The sequence below is a fragment of the Eurosta solidaginis genome, chromosome 2 (genome assembly GCF_040869045.1).
Source record: "Eurosta solidaginis isolate ZX-2024a chromosome 2, ASM4086904v1, whole genome shotgun sequence".
NCBI lineage: Eukaryota > Metazoa > Arthropoda > Insecta > Diptera > Tephritidae > Eurosta > Eurosta solidaginis.
Window position 1 is genome coordinate 79,660,641 of NC_090320.1, and position 18,438 is coordinate 79,679,078.

Sequence of the window (18,438 nt, forward strand, 5' to 3'; positions counted from 1 at the left end):
TGAATGAGACCAAAACGAAGTACCTGATGTCATCCATCAAAGAGTCAGCGCATACGCACCATGGCAACCACGCTACTGTTGGCAGCCATAATTTCGAAATAGTAAAAGACTTCGTTTATTTGGGAACCAGCATCAACTTTAGCAACAACATCAGCATTGAAATCCAGCGAAGAATAAATATTGCCAATAAATGCTACTTTGGACTAGGCAGGCAATTGAAAAATAAAGTCCTCTCTCGGCGAACGAAAATCATAATCTACAGGTCACTTATCGTACCCGTCCTGCTGTATGGGGCATAAGCATGGACCATGACAACAGCAGATGAAGCGGCTTTGGGAGTGTTCGAGAGAAAAGTTCTTCGAAAGATTTATGGACCCCTACCCGTTGGCGATGGCGAGTACCGAAGAAGATTTAATGATTAGCTGTACGAGCTATATGCAGACATCCATTAAGTCCAGCGAATTAAGACGCAGCGAGGCCATGTTATGCGAATGAAAGATGATGCTCCGGACAAGAAAGTGTTTCTATCCAAACCCGCCTATGGAAGCAGAAGTAGAGGGCGGCCCCACTCCGTTGGAAGGACCAGGTGGAAAACGATTTAAACTCCCTTGGTGCTAGCAAATGGCGCCGGTTGACAGAGCGACTTGTTGGACGGCCATAACCGTTTAGACGGTTAAGCGCCAATTAAGTAAATAAGTAATAAGGGCCTACACGACATGGATAAATGCGAGAAAATTGAAAATGTTCCTCATGGAAAGCATTAGATATAATTTTTTTAAATTCCAGCGAGTTACTCGCCACTCGTAGCAGACTGGTGACTCTTATTATATTTATCCTCTTCGGTAAAAGTCGTATGTCAGTGAGAAAATATTTATCAAACGACATGAAAACAAAACAACCATTCTGCAACAGTGCGTATGAATGTAACAATAGTGTACACTGGCTGTCAAGAAAACAATAGGACTCTCTGCTCTTTTTGGTCGTTCGTTTCGGTCGAGCCCTTGCATAACATGCGACAGATCTGTATCTTCTAGCTGTCACTTCGTTAGTTGTTCCGTGTCCCATTCCTCGATACACGTCATTTTCATTAGCCGGACATCTACAATATCTTCTCTAGTCTCATCTTTTGAGCAGTGTTTCCATTCCAAATTACATGGTATTCGTGAAATTGCTTCAGCACTCCCATGGGTACTACCTTTTTGATGCTCAATGGAAAACGCGGAGTCGCTGCCCGTAGGGGTACTTGTGGAAATGTTTAATGCACTCTCCCAAAGCCAATATCCCCCTCCGTTACTTGTGAGCACGTGCAGGCTGTGGGATACACTGGCGAAGTTTGGAACAAATTTACAGCCTCTTTCTCTGCGTTCTCTGTGCAGATGCCCTCGGTCGTTACCTTATGGCCCAAATAACCTACTTCCGCTTTAATGAGTGAAACAGCTGTCTTTGGAAAACCTCCTCCAAGTTCTTAAGATATTCTTTAAAGTTCTTTCCCAAAACGATGATGTGGTCAAGAAACACCAAACATGGGTTTCAATGTAGTGGGTTTTGGGTTTGCATATGTCGCTCGCTTCGTTTCTACGTCTCGTATGCCATTTATGAAACTTGGATTTTTACCCTTTCAGTGTATTCCACGGGTGCGTCCGCATTTGCAAGATGAGCCAATCTTTCAATATCTGAAGCAAACTCCTGCAATGTCTCATTTGCTTTTTGATAGCGGTTTTGCAACTAAATTTGGAATATCTGTTTTCTATGCTCGCTTCATAATGTCGTTCTACAGCAGCCATAAATGCTTCATAATTGTTCCGCTCTCCTTCGGGAATCGTCTGTAGGACGAACAGTGCAGCAACTTTATCTTCCGAATTTCAGTTGTTCACTGCTGCGGTCTTCTCAAACTGTAGCTTGAAGACCTGGAAAGGAACAGAACCGTCAAAAGATGGAGTTTTTACCTTCGTATTACTTGCTGAAGCAGCCGGGCGATTAAGTTGCAATTCCTGTATACGACCTCTCAACGCATCCACCTCTGCCTCGAATTTTTCTTCAAACTACGTTATTTTCTCGTCCATACGCGCTTCGAGTTTTGACGATATACGCGCCTCTTGTTCTTTCAGTTGTGTTTCCATCTTTGATGTAATCTGTGTCGACATTTCTGAAATACGTGTCTCATGTGATTCCAGCTGGGATGCCATATATGTCTTCTGCTCTTCCAGTTGAGATGACATTTGCGATGAAATTTCTGAAATGCGTGCCTCCTGTGCTTCAATCTTGGCTGTTATACGGTTCTCCTACGATTCCAGCTAAGTTTCCATCTTGGATGTTATGCGTGTCTCTTGCGATTCCAGTTGGGATGCCATATATGTCTTTTGGTCTTCGAGCTGTGTAGAAATTTGTGTTTCCTGTGCTTCAATCTTCGATGTTATGCGTGTCTCCTGCGATTCCAACTGAGATGCCACTGTCGATGTTTGAGCAGTTATTGCAGCCAATATCATGTTCAAGTCTGTGCTCGTAACTGTCTGCGATGTTTCGCTTTTCTCTTCAATTTTTTTCGTTGTTTCGTCCCCATCAGGATAAAAGACAAACTCGTCCACATCAATTCCTTGCGACTCAATTACCTCTCGTAGCCGTGCTTGAAGTTCGATCTTATTGACAGTTGTATTAATCCACTGTTCTCCAACTCCTTTTTCAGTTGCTGGATCTTCAATTCACTGAACTTTGCCATGTCCAAGATGTATTCCCAATCTTCGGAATTTATTCAACAATTCCTCTTCTGACACCAATTGTAACGAATTTGTTTGCAAATCCTCTTATTTGCCTTTATGCTAAGTTCGTATCACTAAACTGTTGAATAAATACCTCCAATATTGAATAATGGAAAAATGGCCTTTATTAAAGTACTTCACAATAACACTTATACTTTGCAATTAGCTGGCTTAATAACCAAACTGATAGCTTAAATGAAACTGACTTTCAAAATAATACTGCTATTGCTCGCTAGATATCGTCTTAATCGAAACTGATTATAGCGCCTCTACCGCTGGTGCTTTTATACTCTTTGATTTCCTCGTGGCATCTTCTAGGCGCTTCCAGAATTTACTTAGTTGCCGCCATATAATTATAACTACAGATGCATGTATATAGCTTCTCATATGCGTTTATTTGTGAGCGGCACTTCAACAATTACAATTGCATACTTTTGGGAGCATCTCTTCTCTGCTGCGTGTACGTACATATGTGTAGACATAATGTTTTATTCGTTTATGTAGATACAAGTGACTGTCTGCTTTATTGTTGTTGTGACTTCATTTACTTAGCATCAGACTAGGGATGTGAGTATCACCTGGTGTCACTCATATTCGTCACAATATATTAGACGGCGAATAGTTCATCGATACTTTCAAATGAGTAAGAATATTGACAGTTGTCAAACAAACATATATATTTGGTCATCCCAGTATTACAATGTTGTGAAACGAAGACGAAACGTTTTATGTTTGTGTGGGTGTGTAAACATACATCACGAATTTTGGTTGTTTTTTATAAGGTTGCGGTAGCGTTAAGCGTTTTTTTACGCGTAAACGTAGAGTTTAGGGCCTATTAATAGAAGCCACTGAATATTTGTAGGTATGTGTACGTCTGCCGTGGTGCAAATCCATTCCGGTATCACCCTAATGTTCAACAGAAACAAGAAGAACTTATCCACTAACCTAACCATGCCAGTAAGTACGTATCATTGGTTGATAAGACAAGTGTGATAACTTCTGCATAGACGTCAAAATTACAAATAGAACTGATCACCTGATTTTTAATTGATTATCGTGGCCTCATTCTGTAAGTTCTATGTAAAAGTGCAGGAGATAGGCTGTCAGTGCTGTGATTTCATGGTAAAAAATAAAACATACTGTGGCGAATTTTGACATCAGTAGGCTGTTAGTAAATAATCACCCAACAACAAAACATGAAGCCGCCACTCTTATGTACATGTAACATTAAGGCAAGCTACACTCTTGCACATGAATACATCAATCATCGTTTATACACATACATAGAAGGCGCCGAAGAGATAACTCACAAATACATGTAATCATCAGCCGAAGTAATTATTCACACATACACCCGCATATGACTATAAGAAAAGCATAAACTACAAATATACATGGTAACCAAGCAGGAGATACGAAGGTTCTAGAAGGTGAAACGTCTAGATCTTAGGAGATATATGCGGACCAGGCAACATAGAGTATAAAAGCAGCGCAGTCTGAGTAATAACTAATCAGTTTGATTTAAACTAGCTGGGATTCAAGGGGTTGTGTAGCGCAATATATAGCTTCTCCAACCCAATTGTCAACCTCACCTTCGAGCGGCGAATCCCGTTTCACTAACAGACGAGGCTCTGGCGACCCCAAGCTCCTCATGGAACTTGAGGATGGGGAGGGAGGGATGGCCTGAAGGTTTAATGTGGCCATATAAATCGTTCCCGAGATGGTCGGGCCAGCACCTTAATGGTGCTGTGTTACCGGAGCGTATCGGATCTGTATCCGACAAAGGACCATCACATCGATAACACTCCCCAAAGCCTTCGGGGAGTAACTAATCGCTACAACAACAACAACAACATTTAAACTAGCTATTAGTTGCGAAGTGAAATTTAATTGTGAAGTATAATTGTACTATTCCCAAAGTAGTCTAATAAAGATCATTTTGCAATACAGAACATTGGAGTGATTTATTCAACAGTTTAGCGATTCGAACGTTAGCAGAAGGTTGAAGGTTGTTGAATAAATTCCGAAGATTTCAAGGACGGCAAGGACATGGCCAAGTTAAGTTATCTGAATATCCAGCAGCTCAAAAAGGAGTTGGAGAACCGTGGATTGAATATAACCGGCAATAAGTCCGAACTTCAAGCACGGCTACGAGACGTTATGGAATAGGAAGGAATTAATGTTGAACAGTACGTCTTTCATCTTGATAGCGACGAGACAACAACAAAAATGGAGGAGAAAACCCAAACACCACAGACACGGGCGAACACAGACTTGAGTATGATATTGGATGCAATATCTGCACAAACGTCCACAGTGTCTTTGCAGCTGGAAGAACAGGAGACACATATGGCATCCGAACTGGCATTGCAGGAGAACCGTTTGACATCCAAGATGGAATCACAGGAGGCACGCATTTCAGAAATGACGACGCAAATGGAATATGAGTAGAACCGTATAGCATCCAAGATTGAAGTACAAGAAACGCGTATTTCAGAAATGTCGTCGCAAATATCATCCCAACTGGAATCACACGAGACACGTATCTCAGAGATGTCGTCAGAAATAACATCTAAAACTGAAGCACAAGGGGCACATATATCAGAAATGTCGGCACAAATTTCAGCACCTGTATCATCGCAGATATCTGCACAGCTGGAAACGCGTATGGAAGAGAAACTAACGCAGACAAGATAAAATGGAGGCCGATATAGGTGCTTTAAAAGATCGTATTCAAGAGTTACAATTGAACCGTCAAATCATTTCAAAATCTTCTCTGATCTCCAACGCTTGATGGTTCTTTTCCTTTCCAGGTATTTAAGCTCCAATTTGAGAAGACGTCCGCAGCGAACAACTGGAATGCCGAAGATAAAGTTGCTGCATTGTTCGTAGCGTTAAAATGACCTGATGCTGAGATATTACAGACAATTCCAGAGGGAGAACGAAACAACTACGAAACATTGATGGGCTTTCTAGAAAGGAGATACGGAAGCGAACACAGGAAGCAAATACACCAAATAGAATTGAAAAACCGTTACCAAAAAGCTAATGTGACTTTGCAGGAGTTTGCTTCGGATCTTGAAAGGTTGGCTGATTTTGGCAAATGCCGATGCACCCGTCGAATACACGGAAAGGGTTAAAATTCAGAGCTTTATCAATGGAATACGGGATGTTGAAACGAAGCGAGCGACATACGCAAACCCGAAAACCACATTCGCAGGCGCGGTATCACATGCATTGACTCAGGAAACTGCCTCACTATTGAGTAAACAACCATACAAAGCTCATCGTGTGGAAGTAGAAAGACCAGAGTGGGTAGGCACACTTTTGGAAGCATTGAAGGGTACGCAGCAGAAGAATAATGATGCAGTCAAATGCTTTAAGTGTGGAAAGCCAGGGCACATTGCACGTTATTGCAACACCAACCGTAATGGTTCCAACAATGTGGGAGGTCATAAACGCAGAGCTGAAGGAGATGAGCAAATCTCCAAGGGTACTCAATCGTTAAACTAAAGCGCGTCAGCCGCAAGGGCGACAGCTGGCTCCCGCAGTTGAATGCCCCATAATCTCTGTCTCGAGGATGGGATCAAGCAATCTTACTGTCGGAGGAGAAGTGGAGGGAAAGGAACGTTTACTGAATGTAGATACGGGCGCATCTCGTTCCATCATTCGATCAGATTTAGTCAACAAGAAGATAAGACCATTGCTTGGAGCATGATCACGTACAGCTACTGGAGAAGACAACAAGATAATTGGTGAAGTAGCATGTGAAGTCGTAATTGGGAACGTCACGGTAATACACAGTTTTATAGTGGCAGATATTGTTGATGAAATCAAGGCATCAAGATCGACATGCAAAGAAAGACTATGCGATATAAGAACATGGATGTGCCACTTAATTTCGCAGTAAACTAATGCTGGTAGTGCAGAATCAGCAAATACCACCAAAATCGGAGGCAATAATCTGGGCAAAGGTAGATGGAGATTTTGGGACAAACAAATTGTGGGTTGTCGAAGCAGCAAACAAATCAACACCGAACGTACTTGTAGGAAAAACCCTGGCTATGACAAAACCAGATGGACGTATTTCCGCACTCAATGAGTTCAAGTCACCAATAAAACTGACCAAAGGATCTATATAGGGAAGATGCCAAGAGGCTTATATAGTTATTAACTGTGAGCAGCTCCAGGAACACGTTTCAACTAGCAAGACTGATCTTCCAAATAACATCACGGCATGGACGGAGGGGCTAGAGGAAGACTATCAGGATGGTTCCAAACCAGGCCGCACCAAAGTTGTGAAACATCAGCAACAGTTGTTTTGAGAGACTCATGGTTCAGGTACTGAAAGGACTACATTGGAAAACATGCTTAGTGTACCTAGACAACATCATCGTTTTGGGAAAGAACTTCGAAGAAGATCTAAAGAACTTGGAGGAGGTTTTCCAAACAAAAGCTGGTGCTGGTCTGAAACTTAGTCCCAAAAAGTGTTCAATGTTCAAGAACCAAGTTAGTTACTTGGGTCATAAAGTAACGACGGAGGGCATCTGCACCCCGAATGAAAAGATAGAAGCAGTAAAAGATTGGCAAAGACCACAGAATCTTCATGAGTTAAGAAGTCATATTGGGCACAGTGGAACAGTTTAGAATTGATATCCGGTTGCTTGAATCGAGTATGTGAGAGTGAGGATGGCCAATGTAAGAGGACACTGATAGTTGTCCCCAGGGAAAGGATTCCTGACGGTCTCAACGAGTTGCATAATGGTCCAAGTGGAGGTTATCTGGGAATCACGAAGACGCTCCAGAAAATTAAACAGAGATTCTATTCTATTGATTGCCCACTGCGAGGTTTGCAGCAGAGCGAAAGGGCCCAAAACCCGAAGTCATGGCCAAATGAAGCAATATAACTCAGGTGCACCATTTGAAAAGATCACTATGGATGTCGCAGGTCCATTTCCTACTAACAACTGCGGAAACAAATATATACTGGTGGTTATGGACTATTTAAGCAAATGGCCAGAGGTATACCCAATCCAAAACAAAGAAGCGGAAACAGTAGCAGAAGTGCTTATAAACAATTGGGTTACAAGGTATTTTGTACCAATGGAGTTACATTCTGACCAAGGCAGGAATTTTGAGTCAGCTATGTTCCAAGAAATGTGTAAAACATTGGGCATTCGAAAACCACGGACAACTGCATTACATCCTCAGTCCGATGGTATGGTGGAACGATTCAATAGAAACTTGGAGGAGCACTTAAGGAAAGTAGTCGAAAATTTCCATAAAGAGTGGGATACTAACGTATTGTAACGAATTTTGGGAAATTCCGCTTATTTGCAACCTTCTACTAACGTTCGAATCACTAAACTGTTGAATAAATAACTCCATTATTCAATAATGCAAAATGGCCTTTATTAAAGTACTTCACAATAACACTTGTACTTCTCAACAGATTGCGTGCTTAAATCAAACTCATTCGCCGTGCCTCAGCTGCTGCTTTTATACTCTTTGGTTTCCTCGTTGACATATTTCTAAGCGTTTCTATTTTTAGAATTTGCGACTTGTTTACCAGCTATAACTACATATGCACGTTAGAGATTCTCACATGCCCGTGTATATGTGAGTAATACTTCCACCGATTATTGCCTACTTTTGGAAGTATCTCCGATATATGCATGTGTAGACATAATGATTAATTTGTTTACGTACATACAAGTGTGTTATTGTGGTTTTATTTACTTGGGTTCAGATTAGTGATGTGAGTACCACTTGGTGTTACTAATATTCGTCACAATATCATTATTCTTAATGGCATACCGATCGGCAATGCATGAGGCAAGGTAATTTTTGGCAATTACCTTCGACTGCCAGCTGATTTGAAGTTTGAGATAAGTGCCGATATGGAGAGAAATGTCAAGAAATCCACTGGCGTCTTGGAGGAAGAAATGAAGGAAATACACGATCTTGTAAGACAACGAATCAAGATTATGAGTGACAAGATGAAAGCCAGATATGATAAAGCAATTAATTCGGAAGGTTTTCGGGAAGGAGATTTGGTGCTGTTATACAACCCACAACGAAAAAAATGTGTCCCCGAAATTGCAGTGTGATTGGGAAGGCTCATGGAAAGTTGTAAAACGGATAAAAGTTTACCGCGTACAAACCATTGGCAAACAACGAAACGAAATGAAAGTGGTTCATTGGAAGGGTGGCATCATGTAGACCGGAAAATTTGTCTCATGGGGACGATCAGACTTAGGTGGAGTGCAGTGTGACGAATTTTGACATCACTAGGCTGTTAGTAAATAATCACGCAACAACAAAAATACGAAGCAGCCACTCTTATGTACATGTAACATTAAGGCAAGGTACACTCGTGTACATGAATAAATCAATTATCATTTATACACATACATAGCAGGCGTCCAAGAGATAACTCGCAAACTCATGTAATCATCAGCCGAAGTAGTTACTCACACATACACCCGCATATGACTATAAGAAAAACATAAACTACAAATATACATGGTAACCAAGCAGGATATAGAAGGTGAAACGTCTAGATCTTAGGAGAAATGAGCGGACCAGGCAATAGAGAGTATAAAAGCATCGCAAGCTGAGTAATAACTGATCAGTTTCATTTAAACAAGCTATTAGTTGCGAAGTGAAGTTTAATTGTGAAGTATAATTGTACAACTCCCAAAGTAGTCTAATAAAGACCGTTTTATAATACAGCATATTGGAGTGATTTATTCAAAAGTTTAGCGATTCGAATATTAGCAAATAAGCGGAATTTGGCAAAATTCGTTGCAATTCTATTCATTGCTTTAGATTTTTTTTGCGAAGAACTTTTAGCATTAGTGAATGTTAGAATCTGGGGGCTTGGAGACAAAATTTTCATTGTCCACCACAGAAGCTTCACAGTATATTCTTCCTCATACTTTGGTCATAATTTCATATAGCGTATGTCTGTTATTTCGCAGCGTTGTAGAGATTCCAGCGTTGTAGATTATTCCGAGAATAATTTTGATAATCAAAAAATAAAATGTAAATATGAAAAAAAAAACAATAATGTAAATAAACTTTGACAATTTATCGCCAGGCTCGCATTAAAAAGATAAAAATGCAACTGTTTATTCTACCATGGAGCCGACCATAATGAATTGAGTACAACCCTGCACGCCACTTGCGAAAAGGTTTATCGAAATTCCATTTCGATATTTGCCTCGATAAAATTCCAACTTGAAGTTGGCTGTGTGTCCCCTTTTTAATTAATTGTAGGATAGGAAAGGTGGGTAAAAAATAAAATTCGCAAATTTGTTCGGTAATTGAAATTTAAGTGATTCAAAACGAAATTTAGCGATAAATTAGGAATGCGTTTAATTATTGTATATACTTTTCCAATAAAATGTTAGCTCTATATCGCCTATATTGGACATGAACGTATCGATTTATAAGAGCCACGTGTTATCGCCTGGCTAACCAGTAGAAATGACAGAACTTTAATTTCGTTTCTTTACAAACAGAATAAGCTACAAAGATGGGTAAGGGAAATAATATGATTCCAAATGCTCACTTTCACAAGTGGTGGCAGCGCAATGTGAAGACCTGGTTCAACCAACCAGCTCGTAAATACCGAAGACGTCAAAACCGTATAAAGAAAGCCAAAGCTGTCTTTCCACGTCCAGCTCAAGCACTACGTCCTGTAGTACGTTGTCCAACCATCCGTTACCATACTAAATTGCGCGCAGGACGTGGATTTACCCTGGAAGAATTGAAGGTATTTATATATTTATTCTGTTTAACATATATATTTAGCTACTTTTGAATCAAGGGCGCAGGTCTTACCTATGGATTTGCAAGAACCATTGGAATTGCCGTTGATAAAAGAAGAAAGAACAAATCACTTGAATCACGGCAACGTAATGTGCAGCGTCTGAAGGAGTACAGAAGTAAGTTGATTCTGTTCCCCTTCAATGAGAAGAAAATCCGCGAGGGTGAATCCACAGTGGAGGAATGTAAATTGGCTACCCAACTCAGAGGTCCCGTTATGCCTATTAGAAAAGACCAACCCGTTATTGAATTCCGTGAAATCACTAAGGATGAACAGAAGTTCAAGGCGTTCGCCACCTTGCGCAAGGTATTTATAACGAAATACGAGCCTACTTGGCATTTTATGTGCTCAAATGCGTTCTCACCGAAAGGATTGAGATACCTTTTTTGCTGTATATATAACATGTTAAGCTATCCGAAACTGCCATTTCACTTAACATTTTAAATTTAAACAATAAATCGACGTGCCATACGAAAGTTAGCACTTCCAAATCTTTTGCTAAAAGCCTAGAACAACAGTCAACTGGAAATACGCGTCCAAAAATTACTTCGTTAACAACTCGGAGGCGAGAAAGAAAGTTTTTAATTTTGTCAAGAGATAATTAAAAGTTGAAAAATTTTAATTTATTTTTTCCTTTCGGATTTATTTTTTCCTTCGGAGGCGAGAAAGAAAGTTTTTAATTATGTCAAGAGATAATTAAAAGTTGAAAAATTTTAATTTATTTTTTCCTTCGGATATTGATTCTTTTTTGATGCCCAATATTTCTCCCGATGTTTTTTGAAGTCTACCGCTCTCTCTTGCTCTTATCAAATTTTGTTTTACAAATAATGCAGTACAAAAATTAAGTACTAGTTTTAAAACGGAGCGTCGTTATATACTAAACTAAGGCCCCCATGGTGTTGTGTTAGCGTGCTCCGCCTGCCACACCAAAGATCCTGGGCTCAAGCCCCGCGCAAAGTAAAATCGAAAATTTAGAAAAAAGGGTTTTCAATTAGGAAAATGGCTTTCTAAGCGGGGTCGCCATTCAGCAGGGATTTGGCAAACACTCCGAATGTGTTTTTGATTAGAAGTGAATTTTGATCTGCATTGCAGATGCTATTCGGAGTCGTCATAAAAGCACGACGAAAATTGGAAGAGAAGCTCGGCCAAACATCTCCGGAGGTTACCGTGCCTTGCATTTATTTATTTTATAAAGTCATTCTTTACTTAAAATTCATCCAAAAATATCGGGAGAGGTGTTACTGGACGCGCTTTGGAACCAGTGCCACGAATCCAAAATGGGAAACGGAAATCTGAAGTATTTGCAAAGGATGCGACGTTTGAAATAAAGATTAGGGGAACGACTGAAAAGTTCGGGTTTCCACCAATTACATAATTCAATTGCATCATGATAAAAAAGCTAACAAGGTATAACCTTTCGCTCTTCTGATCGGCATATTTTTTTTAAGAGTTTGGGCAAAATAATATTTAAAAATCAATATCAAAACAAATGGAAATAAAAAAATAAACAAAGTAGAATATAAATTTTTGTGTGAAAAAAGAAAATATCTATGTGTTTTTATCATGAACACTAGACTGGGTTGGTCCCCATAAACAAAAAAAAGTTGCTAATGTCCGCCCCTAAATTTGAAGATTATGTTGAGAGGATTTCGGAAATTTTTTTTTAATCTTTTTTGATCCTTCGAAATACAGCCAAAAAGGATTTTTCGTTGTAACTTGGTTATTTGACGTCTGATTTTTAAAATTGATATGTTATTATTTTGGCCTTGGGAAGCTTCGTATCCTTTTAAGCTACCTATGAAATCGTTTTCACATGATTAGTCAGTTAACAAAGTTGTTCAGGAGTCAGAGTTTTGTTAGCTGACCTAATCCTGTGAAAACGACTTCATAGCTTAAAAGGACATTAAGCGGAATTGTGAAGCTTCTCAAGGCCAAAATAATGACATCAATTTTAAGAATCTGACGTCACATAACCAAGTTACAAAGAGAAAACCTTTTTGGCTGTATTTCGAAGGATCAAAAAAAAAAAAATTGAAAAAATTTTTCCGAAACCCTCTCAACATAATCTTCAAATTTAGGGGCGGACATTAGCAACTTTTTTTTCGACCCAGTCTAATGAGCACCATGATTCAATCATGAATCATTAACCAGTTGTATGTACTTCGATTGAAGTTCAAAACTATTTCTTTACGTTTTGGGACTAAAAGTACAAAAATTATTTGTCGACCCATGATGCAATAAAATCGGACAGGTCAAGTCAATATTTCAAAATGGAGTCGCATTTAACAACGCATAAATTTAAATACTGCTTCTTGACTTATCTTTAGCACTGATTTTTTCAGTACTATAAAAAAATACCACATTAATGGGGATTCAAGGGGTTGTGTAGCGCAACATATAGCTTCTCCAACCCAATTGTCAACCTCACCTTCGAGCGGCGAATCCCGTTTCACTAACAGACGAGGCTCTGGCGACCCCAAGCTCCTCATGGAACTTGGGGGTGGGGAGGGAGGGATGGCCTGAAGGTTCAATGTGGCCATATAAATCGTTCCCGAGATGGTCGGGCCAGCACCTTAACGGTGCTGTGTTACCGGAGCGTATCGGATCTGTATCCGGCAAAGGACCATCACATCGATAACACTCCCCAAAGCCTTCGGGGAGTAACCTAATCGCTACAACAACAACAACAACAACCACATTAATGCCCTTCTGAAGTATCAAGTAAAGTGCAGGAAAATAACGCCTGCTTTTCCTTTTGTGCGAGGGTTTATTTCCTTTTCCTGAGAGGAAAAGTTTTGGTCAACGAACTGAATGGCTGAATCTTGGGAGTATCACATTGCCTACAACAAGTTGCGGATGAGTATCTGGGAGTTTGTATTCGGCCCATTCAATTTCCCTATCCCCTTTCATTCTTCCGTAAATCTTCCGGCTTTTCCTCTTACTTCTCTCGCTCTTGCTCCTATCCAAGTCTTTCTATCTTAGTCTTTCTAGTTATTCGGTAGTAAATACTGTGCCTCAAACAATTATCCTTATTTACTTTTACTCTTATCTCTCTCTCTCCATCTTTTTTCTGACTCCTTCCAACTTTTTCTTCTCATATCTGTTATCTCTTCTGTTTTCTTTCATGTCCCGTTTCCAATGTGGATATACAAATATCGAGCTGTGGTTTTTTTCGCACATTAAATTACTTAGGTAGTAAAAGAGTAGGAAAATAATACTACAAATTTTCCCTCCCTACTACTTTAAAACTCATGACCGGATTATGAGGACCGCCAAATTTTTGAAGTTGTACTACTGTTGTTGTTGTAGCAGTGCTTCGCCCCATCCAATAGGTGCGACCGATCACAAATTGTCATCAATATCCAATAACGGGAGTCCAAGGAAACTTGCTGTTTCAACAGGTGTGGACCATAATGTGGGGGTGTTAGAGGCGTTGGTTCCACATTACAATTAAAGAGATGGTTGGTGTCATGTGGGGACACATTGCAAGAGGGTTATACATTTTGTATGTCGGGGTTGATTCTGGATATGTGAGAGTTTAACCTGTTACAGTATCCAGAACGAAGTTGAGCCAGAGTAACTCGTGTTTCCCTGGGGAGTATGCGTTCCTCCTCCGCAAGTTTTGGGTACTGTTCTTTGAGTACTGGATTCACCGTGCAATTCCTGGCATAAAGGTCCAACGCCTGCTTATGGAGTTCACCACGGACCTGCTTGTGTTTTTTTGCTTCATACGGCTGATTTCTCAAGTGCCGTATTTCCTCAAAATGCTTACGGAGATGACTCCTTAAGTCTCTAGGCGGTGCTGGCTCATCAATCAGATGTTTGTTGGGATGCTCAGGTTTCTGGGTATTCAACAGGAACTGTTTGGTTAGCATCTCATTTCTCTCCCTGATGAGGAGTATTCTCGCCTCATTATGTAGATGGTGTTCTATGGACATAAGAAAACAGCCCGTGGCGGTTCTGAGCGCAGTATTTTGGCAGGCCTGTAGCTTCTTCCAGTGGGTAGTTTTTAGGCTTGGCGACCATATAGGGGACGCGTAGCACGCAAACGGCTGGCCAATTGCTTTGTATTTGCGGTAATGAGCGTTTCTTTGTCTTTTCCCCAAGTACTGCCAGCAAGAGATTTGCGGATTTTATTACGGCTCTGGATTTTCGGTACAATTGCGGCTGCATGCTCGCCAAAATGTAGATCCTGATCAAACGTCACACCCAAGATTTTGGGGTGTAAGAGCCGGTAGCGTAGTACTATTGACGTGGATGTTCAACTTCACTTGGCTGGTTTTATTGCGTCATACCGACCTGTGCTTTTACAATTGTTTTGTCTTTCAAATAATTTTTTTCTTGAGAAAAATAAGCACTCCACTTTAACTCTAATGGTCACCTCCAATTGGACTCAATTGTAGATGGCAATTAAATTGTAAAATGGATTGTAATTAAAATAAAACAGTTATATTTGTTTTTAATATATTTGTCTTTACATAATGCTAGCTTAATTCAAAATGCCCCAAGAAACAGGTTTTTCGAAACTGTAAAAATGAGTATCATATAAAACCGACTTTATTTTTTTCCTAATTAAATGGTCGCTACTCTACATTTAGCTGTAAACACTATACCCAACCGCCGGGAAACATCTGCACCGAATTACGCCTTTTCGAAAGTAGAGTCAACACATGCAGTTTAACAGAATCAAAACGTACGAAATACGTTAATATTGCCAAGGTTTACCGCAGTTTTTTGCCTCCAAAGTATAAAAAAGGAAATTCTTAATTTGACTGCCAAAACACGTTAAAAAAATCGGAAGATGTATCGAAAGACGCCTTTCGGTATCAGTATTAACATTAGTATTATTAAATATTTATCTAAACATGTATTATTAAATATTTAAAAGATCTTAGCGAAAACATTTTCTAAATTTTAAAATCTTTTTTGCTTAGCGAAATTAAATTAAACTGACTGGGCACAGCCCATCTAGACATGTTTAATATTTTGTAATTAATAATAATACGTATGAATATTTTATTTTAAATGAGGACCTTATAAAATCTAGGAAGAAACTAAAAACCGTACACATAAAACTCTCGTGTCACAGTGTTTGTGGTTAAACTCCTTCGAAACGGCTCGACCGATTCTCATAAAATTTTGTGAGCATATTGAATATGTCTGAGAATCGAATCTTATCTATTATTCATACCCCAACACGGTAAGGATGATCCACCCCTTAATTTGCATTTGAAAACACATAAAACCCTCTGGGACTGGGAATAAAGGATGGAGGTGAATAAAAGAACAATAGAGAAGAAAAACCATAAAGAGACTGAGAAAGAGATAGAGTTAGACAAAGATAGTAAGATAAGAATAGATGGAGCTGGGAGAGAGGGGGCTATAGAGAAAAGAAGGGATGGAAAATACGAAGAGGGAAAAGAGTCGCAGAGAGGGGAGGGAATAAAGTGATAAAGGAAACGTGGAGAGTAAGAGGCATAACCCCCTTACAAGCTATGCAGCTAGACCGAAGTTAGGGCAGGTCAACGTCTGCCGGGTGTGCTAGTCCTAACTAAAGAAAGTCCAATGGTACGAAAACTCGGCTTTTGTCCGTAACTCACTATTTTGGAAATGTACGAGGAAAATCTTGTATGCAGTAATTCTTAGACTTTCAAGATCTACAGGAAAAATTACATCATTCCCAAAAATATTGACCTTTGACTTTCGTTGTGTGGATTTTGCGAAAGGCCTCCTTATGCTTGTCTGCAACAAACGGCTGTGTTAGCAGGTGCCGGATCTCATCATAGTGCTTATGGAGATGTTCCCTTAACCCCCATGGAGGCAGGGCTAGATCAAGCAGTTGTTTGCTAGGGTGTCCTGGTTTGTGACAATTTAGCAAAAACTGCTTGTTTAGCATTTCGTTATGCTTTTTAATGTTGAGCTCTTTGGCCTCACTGTGTAGGTGATGTTGAGGGGTCATAAAGCGACATCCCGTGACAGTTCTGATTGCATGCATGTGTTTTTAAGACCAAACTAGTGACGCGGAGTACATGAGCCGCCGGCGAATTGCTTTGCACGTGACTAGCAACGTTTCTTTAACTTTTCCCCAAGTGCTGCCGGCAAGTGACTTGCCCCCAGCGGGTTAGGGGGATTAGATTATACCCGCGCCAGGTATGCCTGTCGTAAGAGGCTACTAAAATACCAAATTGATTCAAGGGGTTACCAGCGCAATATATAGCTTCTCATGTGGTCATACCAAATCGTAACCGAGATGGTCGGGGTAGTACCTGGCAAAGGACCATCAACACGGTTTTATTGAAAACAATACTTACATTAAGTAATAATACTAAAAGCTAGAAAATGATTAGGTAGTTCCTAGCTACTAGTCATCACACTCATCAATCTAGGGGACTTAGATTTTTTTTATTATTTTATTATATTATTATTACATATTTAAATAAATAAAAGACTAAACTCTTATATCTAATCTTTAAAATCCATGGCTCTGTCACGCATACAATTTTCTATTTAAATGGTTGGCCGTCGGACTATGTTTCCTGGGAACTAAACGCGTCTTTCGATACCGCTCTTGACATTATTGTAATTGTTTAGCAGTGAAGTACAAAAGTAAAGATTTAATCATTTTTTAAGTTACTTTAATCTTTTTTTTTTCTCTGTGTACGGCCACTCCGAACAACAAGCGTAAACCAATTTCACCGCCGGTATTGTGTTTTGAGGCGAAATAGCCTGGCGTAATTTGGGAAATGGCACCGCTCGGCGGCATGATTGTCTTCATCTTTCGGCATTGTGTTTAGAGCTTACATATAATATGTTTCTGAATGAACATTAACTTATTTCAACTTAATTTTAGGCCCGAACTGATGCTCGTTTGGTTGGTATTCGCGCCAAGCGTGCCAAGGAAAGCGCTGATAACCCTGATGAAGCTGGAAAAGATGTGAAAAAATCCAAAAAGTAGGATTGTTAATATATGTGAATAAATATCAGTTTTTTCTAAGTAATAAATTTTGTTTTGAAATTTCTTCATATACGTACATATGTAGGTATAAATAGTATTTAATCATATATCGACGTGCTATACGAATACTAACGCTTTAAAAATTTTGTAGCAATTACACTCTGTGGCATAAGCAATTGCCATTTAATGTTCTTTTTTCGAAAAGCAATTTATTACATTTGCGCTGATATTTCCCAAACAGGTTGGTTAGATTAATAAGACCCCACATAGTGTTACCAGAATTTGTTTAACGACCAAACGGAAGAATCCTAATCAGGTACTAGGACTTATGTTATAAAATAACTCCGTCATTTTGGCAAATACTAGAAGTTTTCTAGGACCTAGCTTAATTGCTACATCGAGACCTGGCACCTCTGCCGCCTCTAATAGCTGGAGCCTTGACACGTCGAGTGAAGGACACGAGCACAGCACGTGTTTAACCGTTTCTTCTTACAGCTCGCAGTTTCTATATCAGCTGTTACTGACGAGGCCTTACCTGGATTACGCTAAATAATCGGGCAGCCTGTAGGATCTTCTTATTTCCGTTATTTTCGAGCCATCGGTATTCACGAGTATAGTATGTTCTGCACCCTGCCCTTCGGCTCAATTGTGGCTCCCAGAACTCTTTCGAAGCTCAGTCACGGGGCCATATATTCTGTTTGCCCGAAATTAGATGACGCTATACTGCTATGGCTTAGGAACTGCACTTAAGCAGAGCCTTGTTGCAGTGGCTAATACGATATTTTTGGCCATTAGGTCTGCAGGCCGGATATGCAGAATAGCATGCAATGCTGCTGTCGGGGTAGTTTTTAGGGTTTCCGTTATGCTAATCATTGATTGATAGCTGTCTACCA

At 39.9% G+C, this 18,438-nt stretch overlaps 1 protein-coding gene across 1 annotated transcript; it reads left to right on the forward strand.

The window, feature by feature from the left end:
* Positions 1-10,245: 10,245 nt before the first annotated feature.
* Positions 10,246-17,592, forward strand: RpL13 (ribosomal protein L13). The gene is made up of 3 exons (XM_067765883.1): positions 10,246-10,536; positions 10,591-10,896; positions 17,441-17,592. Exons 1-3 carry the CDS (start codon positions 10,297-10,299, stop codon positions 17,543-17,545), a joined length of 651 nt encoding a protein of 216 aa, XP_067621984.1. The 5' UTR covers positions 10,246-10,296; the 3' UTR covers positions 17,546-17,592.
* Positions 17,593-18,438: the final 846 nt, after the last annotated feature.